This window comes from Metopolophium dirhodum, chromosome 1 (genome assembly GCF_019925205.1).
Source record: "Metopolophium dirhodum isolate CAU chromosome 1, ASM1992520v1, whole genome shotgun sequence".
In the NCBI taxonomy this organism is placed as follows: domain Eukaryota; kingdom Metazoa; phylum Arthropoda; class Insecta; order Hemiptera; family Aphididae; genus Metopolophium; species Metopolophium dirhodum.
The window spans coordinates 50,099,273-50,108,978 of NC_083560.1; the positions used below are offsets into that span (position 1 = coordinate 50,099,273).

The window sequence follows — 9,706 nt, forward strand, 5'->3', positions numbered from 1 at the left end:
TGCCTTGAGTATATCATCGTCATGACATATATAATGTGCCCACAGGCGCAAATTGCTCAAATTATCTGAGGGGGCTTGAACTTGAGCACCGCGTAATACCAACAAAACGTGTAAGAGTAATAAGTAATAACAAATATGGTTTATTTGAACGGGTTTTTTTTAGCGTGAAGGAGAGGGAAGTCTTAGTAACACACCTACTTAAATATCGAACTGTTCGATAATGAATTCTCGTGTCTCTGACTTCAGAATATGTAATCAAATGTTCAATTTTCCACAAAGAATTGTTTTCAATAAATATTTACCTAAATTTATTGAAAATGTCCAACATGAGTACAGTTTTTACTTTTCTAGGAACGAAAAATTTAAATTTACAATTAACTGTAAATGTATAATAATTTATTATTCTTATTATTATATTATCATATAAAATTCATCTATTATAGGCTAAAGCTTTCAACCAGTGATCACAGTCAGAACAGTTGCCTATAGTTAATAAATCACATAATAATAACGTTTTCAAACGACAATATGCATATTATTGTAAATTGTAATTTTATATAATCCATATATACTATACAAATCTTGCATTTTAAAAAAATATTGTACTTATTTTTATATTACCTACAGTCTTTTAAATATATATACCTATTATAACAATCTATGGGTTCAGTTATTTGGCAATTGGTTATTTGTTGTGTCATCGTTTTAATATTTAAATTCAATTGACATTTTAGAATAATTATACAAATGCTATTTATTTTTTTTCACCGACGATTTCTGTGATACTGCTATTGAACAGAACATTAAATTTTAAAATTTATGATTTCAATATCAAGATGATATTAGGTTATAAATGTAAATATTAAAATATTTCACTTGGTGATCACAACGTAATTCTAACGTAACAAAATAACAATTGCAATACGCAAACGACAAGATCAAAAAGATTTCAATTCTGCAGACTATTCGGGTTTTATATCGGTTCGTCATCATATTATCAATTATATATATACATATATAGTATTGTAGATGATATCTATAGACTAGGCCGCGTTGTATAAAGTTGCTTTGTTGTCGTACATGACGTATTATCCAATTATTTCGTATCATTATAATATAAATTGCAATATTATATTGCCGGTAACACATTATGAACTATGTCGTACCTATACAATATTAAACCGATGTCAAAGACCACGACGTGTCTGTCGAGTATAGAAAAAGTCGATAATATAACGAATGTTAACACGGAAACCGAACATGACGTATCCTTTTGCAGGGCTGCCTATAGTGCCTATATGTATTGTAAGCATAAGTATTACGTACATGCATACGAGCACATTGCACACTATGTACGCATCCGATTGACATTATATTGTATTACAAAGTCAGCTGGGGTGTTAACGCCATAACAAATCTAAAATAAATTACATACATTGAACGCGAAAATTGTATAAAACGCAATTCTTCAATAATATGCAATGCGTTTTGCTTTGAAATTTATTGACTTAAAAAATAATTATGTCACAAAAACGTTTATTTATTTTGTTTTGAGATTTTGAGTGGAACAATGAATGTATATTCATTTTACAATGTGATATTATTTTTTTGTCTACGGTCATCACCAGCAGAAAAGATGTTTAAATTTTCCATTTTGAAGGTGGTTATTGCTACAAATCGGATCTAGTTGGTACTTTCTTTATTATTTTGAGAGAGGGCCAAAATTAAAAAAAAAATCTAGTTCTTTTATAATTTATATGAACTTGCAAAAAACGACAGATAGATGGGAATATTTCAGCAATACCTACTAATAGTTTTTAACAACATTTTTATCAAACAGATTTTGATTTTATGTTGTATTTCAAAAATATAAATAACCGTACACATTTTTTACCAATTATATTATATGGTGTAATTTTAATTTTTAAACATGGTTTGATTCCTGTTGTGCTATTTATAGATGTGTGAAATATTTTTTGTTTGAAAGTCAAAATACAAGATTTCTCATGAGTAGTTTTTAGTTTCTTGCAGTTGCAAAAAAATATCAAAACTCGTTGGTATCATTTCATTTGTGTAGACATTTTAAGTTCAAAATTTGATGGAAGTGTACGTTTAAAATCATTCTTATTATGATCGTTTCGACTTGAAACATTTTGAAATTACTTATATGTTATAATTTTTAGACACTGCGTGAAATTCTAAAAATATTTTGATTAATTTTAAACTGTATATACCATGAACCTATTCACACTGTTCTGCTGTAGGCGTAAAAAAAATGATGACTTCGTCAAAGTCCCACCCCTTTTCATTACCTATTAATAAGAGTAGGAAACAACTAGTATATCATTGTAATCGTCGTTCTCTCGTTTTGGAACTTATCTCTCAAGTCCGTGCGCAAAACGACCGTTAAGTTGAAATCCCACTCAGCACGTCAATATGTTACACTGCAGTAGTGGAAATCCCGTTTTTGACCAGTTGCAGTGTCCGGTGTGCACAGTGTGCCTCTCGACCGAATGACCTCGTATTTTAGACATTTTACTTTAATATAATATCATGATCGACGACCTAACGCGAATTAAAAATATACGCCGTCGTCCATCACAGGTGCAGGAACTAGGGATGAAAAAATGATTTCTATAATTTCGTCGGGCTTAACGCTGGCACGAGGGTGCGAGACGCGCCGCGGCCGAGTAATTTAATGGTTTTGCGCCGGAGAAATCCGGATGAATAACGGCGGCGGCGGAGGAGGATTCAAAAACTTTGGCGGAGCCCATTAAACGTGACAAACTCGACGAGATATTTCAAGCTCAAAAGCTCGGGCTCTCGAACGACGAGTCCGATGAATTGTTATTATATAGGTACCTATTATATATTATACAATGCGTACAGTATATACGCGAGGCCTGGCACTGCAGCAGCAGCACGCTATAGGTGCGACGTCCCTAGCTATTACCACCTACGTATAATAATATTATGTATATTACATATTATCATCAGGGCTCGTGTATACGATATAATATATTATTTAAACCGTACTCGACGACAATCCTCAAAAACTTGTTAATTGCCGGCTAAGATATTATGCGCGCGCCATGACAGGCATACCTACACCTACTGCAGCGACCCTGTAAATCAGGACCGAGGATTACGCGCGTAAGCTTTCGGTATTGTGTGCACGACGCGTTTATTATACGCTCGACCCCGCGTGGCAAGGCTTTATCACGCGCGTGCACATTTATTATAATACCGTCCAAAAATTAACGTATCGCCCACTACACCCTCCCCCCTCCCCGCCCCCCAAGTCCCTAAGTGTCCCTCGAGCACGCACCCCGCGTCGACCGCACGCACTCCATCGCCGCCGAACCGCTCTATCCCGTATAATATTATAATATGTATAGGTGAGACGCGCGCCGAAAGTATAACCCCGGACCGACCTCGGTAAACACCAGCGACTTCCGATATTATTATGGTGTGTGTGTGTGTGTGTGTGTGTGTGTGTGTGTGTGCATTCGCGAAACCCGGATGGGACTTAACCAGAGAGACGCGGGTATTAGACGTATATTATTATATTACGGTAAACGAGGTGTGCCTCCCGAAAAAAAAAACATTCCGTAAACCGTAATTACCGCTGCAGCAGTTATGGGTCACTATATATTATATATGTGTGTTAATAATATTATGTACTGCGGCGCAGTATTATGGCAATAATATTTTACACTTATTTGACTTTCGGTTTTTTTCACATTAAAATAGATGTGCGCGTAAGTAATATAATATGAATAACCTATACCTAATAATGTGGTTTTTTACTAAAACGGACAGTTATTGATGTTTGATATTATCACCGTACTCGTGCCTACCGCCAGCCGTCTCGCGTATAGCTGACGGCTTTCTTGAACGGTTTTTTTTTTACACGTAAATGGGTTTACGAAAATGTATTAAATACAATACTATGTTTCTCTAAAAGTGTGAAATGCCTATAGGTACGTCCAATAATTATTAGCACTGTTGAAAACGAAAGATAACGACGACATTCTTGCGACCAAAAAAATATAATAATATATTAGCATTGACTATATGCTGTAATAATTATAGGCAGATACGATGTAATATATTCAATGATATTAGGCAGGATTAAATAAAAATGTCCGTTTTCTACCGCAATCTAGGTCAGTGCGGACTCCAGCGACGCATATAGGTATACCTACTGCCGCTGAACGCTATTGTGCCGCTGAAAATATTGTATTGTGAAGCGTATAGTCTCCATCGTCGTTCGGACGAATAGCTGTAAAATAACTCGCCTCTTATAATTATATATATATAAGATCACGTGGCCGTTTTTATTATAATATGCGGATTTATTTTTATGGACGTTGCAGCGTTGCAATTACTTCAATTACTTACAGTATACAGCAGAATGCATGCTGACGCGCCGATTAAGTCCCGTGACAAATCGTTATGGGTATATACCGACTACAGTCTGACACACATACACAGAAGCGCACCAGCGAGGGGCGGCGGTCGGCGGCGAGGTGGAAACAGCAGAGATAATCTTATTCATTGCCGCCGCCGCCGAGACGTCGTCTCCCTCCAGCCGAAAAGAGGCCCTTTGATCTTAGGTTCATTTTAATATGAATTAATTTGAATTTAAATCGCGATCTTTCTATAAAAGACAATATTATTATGGAGGTAGTATAACGATACCTAAATATCTACCCACCTACCATATTATATTATACATAGTGAGTTTACGTGTTCTGCATTATTGTGCAGCGGGCGATCTTTGATTTACATAAATATACAAGGCTCACAACACTTACGTTTTAGAAATCGTCAATCGTATTAATTAACAATATTTATATAGTATGCTTACTGCAAGTCGTTTTGTACAAACTCTATTATATTATACGCATGTCAAATGTATATTTTTTCACCTAACCAAATATTTTATTCTATTCTAATTACAAAATAATTATCGGCATCGTTAAATTGGATTTTTTTAGTAATTTAAATTTCTCAACTTTTACCCGTATTTTTAAAAGGCATTTAAAAAATAATTAAATGTCTGATTGCTAATCACATTTTAATTCAAATAAAACATACTTCAAAAGTTATTACTACTTACCCGTATTTTAATTAAAAAAACAAAACAAACGGCAATCGAGCAATCGACGTGACATAATATTTTGTTTTAAAGTACAAATGTTATTATATATTTTATTGTTCGTGAAATCGACATATCTTTTAATATTATAACTTTCGTATACCGGCTCAGTTAATTCAATAACGACTCGATTTGTATTTGTGCATTTATGCCCGCGCAACAATAAGTTAGGCATCCGACGTCTAAGCATTAGTTTTATTTTTTAGTTGCACATTATACAGCCATATAGATACATTTATGCGTTACCTTTAATGACCGTAATTAGGTGAAGGTGACATTTGAAAACGATAATAATAATGTCTAGACTGGAGACATTATATTTTTTTTATGCCTGACGAAGGCGAATAATGTTTGTAAAATATTAAAACTGACTGTTTTTATTTTTATTTTTGTATTATTGACTGCCTAAGTGATATATTTTAGTACCTACTATACCTATATACAGAAGTATTTCTGTTATGTTATCGAAATACTTACCATACGGAATGACAAGATCTTGTAAGTATGTTATTGTATATTTATTATTTTTATTGAATAATTTAGGTAGGTATACTATATTAATTTGACTAATTTTGACGAGACAAATTGTGATGGCATTTAGAAATGCATCATCCGCCTCTGCACACAATACTGGACATCATAATATATTAATAATATGTGTTGTAACTTATAACCAGAGTTCGGATTCGTATGCATTTGCATATTATTACTGGCCGATCGAATTGCATGCTATTATGCTAACCAGACAAGCAATATTTTTCATAAAAGTTTGTGATTAAAAAAGGTGGGTAAGTGGATTTCGCTCTGCTGTACAGTAGGTTACAAGTGGGTCATTGTACAATGGATGGTATTAAATTTGAATTTAATAATATAATATCATTGTATACGAAAGGCGGAGATGGTTTGTCGGTGTGGATATTTTATATTACCTATATTTATATTGTTATTAGGTACTTATTATTAATAAACGGTAGCCGGTGAGTTGAATCAATATTATAAAATTACAACAAAATAATTAAAATCGTAATTCTTGGTTATTTCATATGTAATTTCGTTCAAATTTGAACATAAAATAACTATGAATAAAAACTATTTTTGAGATATTTTGATAACAGAATAACCTACTTACGAGGGACCTTATTTTAAATTTTCAATCCTTACTGTTTTGCTATAAAAGTTGAACATTTTATAAATCTTAACTACAAAATCATTTTGTCAAAATTTAAACTTTAAATGATTTTAAAAAAAATTTGTGCATATGTATTTTTAATATTTTTACACTCTATTGTAAGAATATATCAGAAGCCTTGTATTAATATTAAATAATACTACTGGGCATTTTAAATTTTGACCTCCTCAATGCACCAACTAGGTTCATTTTCCCATCGAACAATAAACTAAAGTTGAAAATTGAAGTATTATTTCGACTACTTATCGTGTATACGGACACAACAAATTAAAAAAAAAAAATTTTAAAAACACATCATTGTAAAATCAATGCATTCATCGCTCCGCTCAGAATCTAAAATACAAATTCTCGTAGAGCACATTTAAACATTTAACATTTAGATCCATATATTTTACAATTTTAAGGTCATTATTTAGTTTTTTATCGCACGTTAATGTATCATAATATTTTTAAACTTAAGTAAAAACATTAACGTACAATTTTGTGAAAATAAATATGAAGATTTCAATAAAAACGGATAATTTTAATAGAAGCAAAAAAAAAAATTCAAAGTGTACCTACCATATTATTTTGTTTTTGCATTTCACCTTAATTTGCATAGGTATTATTTTTTTTTTTTTTTTGGAAATAATATATGAATAAATAATTATTTCCGCAATTTATATTTAAAACCAAAATCATATTTTTTTTATAACCATTTTTTGTGTACAAGGGGGGCATTTTATTAAGAACATATGTGTCGTGATTTTTTTATAAACTTGGGTACTAGTTATAACTTATTAGGTGGAGAATATAATATAGCGTTGGAAATCGGGATGAAAACGAGGCACATGTCTCGTCACAAATACATTTCATATAAGTATATAACCGGTGACGATTCGAAAGGGGAACGTTCAAAAATCACGTGATTGGCAACAAAAAAAATGGGGCGAGTGGGTGTCCCGTGTCAGTGTATAGGTGATAAACCCAATTAATTATTTTAATATCTGCATGATAAAATAGTTATTGACAGTTGATTAAATTGAGTATAGCAATCAACTGCACGGCACGGTTGTATAGGTATAACTGTAGGCTATATACTGCTACAGCAATAGCCGTGAAAGGGAACGTCAAACGTGCACACAATATAATACTAAAACAGAATAAACTATGGTCCGTTAGCCATAAAATTACAAACGATTAAACCAACTACCGTCACAATAATATTAACAATATTTTAATTGTAAATTATTATAAAATGTTATCGAATTATTATTATATTTTACATTTGGACTATACTTATGTTAACCAAAAAAGCATAACAATATTATAAACACTTCTTAGTTCTTGGCTTGCTATATATTCAAAGAGTAAAGCAAGAACTGTACATATAAGACACATACTGTTGTGTAGGTACATAATGATATTCATTATGAGATTTGCAAGACATTCTTTGAATTTCGAGCTAAGCGAAAGAAACTATTGATAATATAACTAACAAATACGTGAGTTGGTGAGTTTGGGCAAAAAGTAGAGACACCATTGATTATACATAGGTACTAGGAAGGTAGTATATTTTATAACCAACAACGAGGGTCTGCAGACGAGCCCCGATTAAGGACGGCCAGGGGTGCACGGCCCATTGATTTTCGGGGCCCATATTAACCCCAGATTATATTTTTTTAACGCGTTAAAAACAATAACATTTTTTTCAGTAGGTAGCAATATTATAAAATAAACATTTTTCAAGTTACATTTTTTTAGTTTATAAAATGGGATCAGTTGTGAACCACGTTGTGCGCATGGATGGTGGTCTTTATTATCTATGATATTACATGTCAAATAGTAGGTAAACTAGTGGTAATATAGTAGTAAACTAGGTATACAACTATATTATACAGTCATAAAAATGAAGTGATAAAATGTTAAAGTTGAAAGGGAGTCCACTAAGTATACGGTGTCCCGAGGCCCCATTGATCCTTAATCCGGGCTTACAGCAAAAGGACATATTACCACATTTAAGGTATGTATTTACATTATTTTACCACCAATCAAAATAATAATAATAATAATAGTAAATATTAAAATAAATGACGAAGAAAAACAACAACTGACCTCAATCCCAGCCAAGTTTTTACGTGTAACACAACAGACAAGTGCGCTCTCTCTCTCTCTCTCTCTCTCTCTCTCACTCACTCACTCACACACACACACACACACACACACATACGATAATATGTATACCTAATATATTATGTGCACGGAAATCGTTTTATACCCTTTTTGTTCGCCGAAAACCGCAACGTACTCATCTATACCATATAATATTATTATATAGGTAGGCACTATTGCCGTCGTATAATCTTCGATCGTCGTCTGTGCACTAGGCACATGAAATAAATTAAAATCGACATTTTACTGGTAAACTCGGAGATAGTAAAACGCTGTGCAGTTGTTCGCAGAATTGCAAATCTGCTTCGAGCAGGCCTACTACTACCGTACGTGTTTTTGACAGGCCTCTCGCTGATAAAAGTTTGCCGCATTATTATTATTATTGCCACCACACGAGTGCGTTATATTTTGATGTGCACAATACCTTATGTTATTAGTGGTTGAAGTATTATAGTTGTACAATAGTAATGGTTGTGTAGTATATTATATTATAATAATATTATTGTACGGTTCGGTTCCCGGACGGTTTGCACATATACATGGGTCGAGGTATAAGATAATAGACCGTTTGCGGAATGCAGACATTATTATTGTGTTAATTATTGCGATGTTGATGTTTCATATTGAGTAAAAACTATATTTTTGTCACCGCTAAAAGCTTTCTTTTTTTTTTTAAATACGTTTTGTAGTTTAATAATTGGTTTAACTTGCAATATATAGTGTCGCTGACCGCTGTGTTCTAGTATTTCCTTCGCCAATCGCCGTGTATAACGACACCGCTCGTGCCCTTTAGTATCTACCACGTGAAATCACATAGTTTTATGCTATAGACCGTTTTCTACCAATCGGTTTTTTTTTTTTATTTCGTAGGCACAGAAACTACCAAGCTGTATCACCGACGTACAATATTTGTACAGCTGTGAATATTGGAGTAATTTCGCTGATTATCTCGATACGATAACGACATGACTGCAGTATAATTGAAATCGAATAGTTTTAGCAACAAAATATATTTATTTTGTGAAAACAGTATGAAACTGGAATAAAACTTTCGGAGTACTATATATAATTTAATCATCTAGGGGGTCCAGATGATTAAATTATATATAGTCCGCGTATAATGTTTTTTTTTTTTATAGAAATTTAATAATAAACTATAATATTCAAATTGACCATGTACCTGTATCGACCATTTACGTGTA

General features: G+C 32.8%; 1 protein-coding gene across 1 annotated transcript in view; it reads left to right on the forward strand.

The window, feature by feature from the left end:
• LOC132935533 (myb-like protein AA) overlaps positions 1–9,466 on the forward strand; it is a 90,164-nt gene extending 80,698 nt beyond the window's left edge. Inside the window, exon 4 of the mRNA XM_061002125.1 lies at positions 9,375–9,466. Coding sequence (XP_060858108.1) covers positions 9,375–9,427 — 53 coding nt within the window. The 3' untranslated portion in view covers positions 9,428–9,466. The remainder of the gene's footprint in view (positions 1–9,374) is intronic.
• Positions 9,467–9,706: the final 240 nt, after the last annotated feature.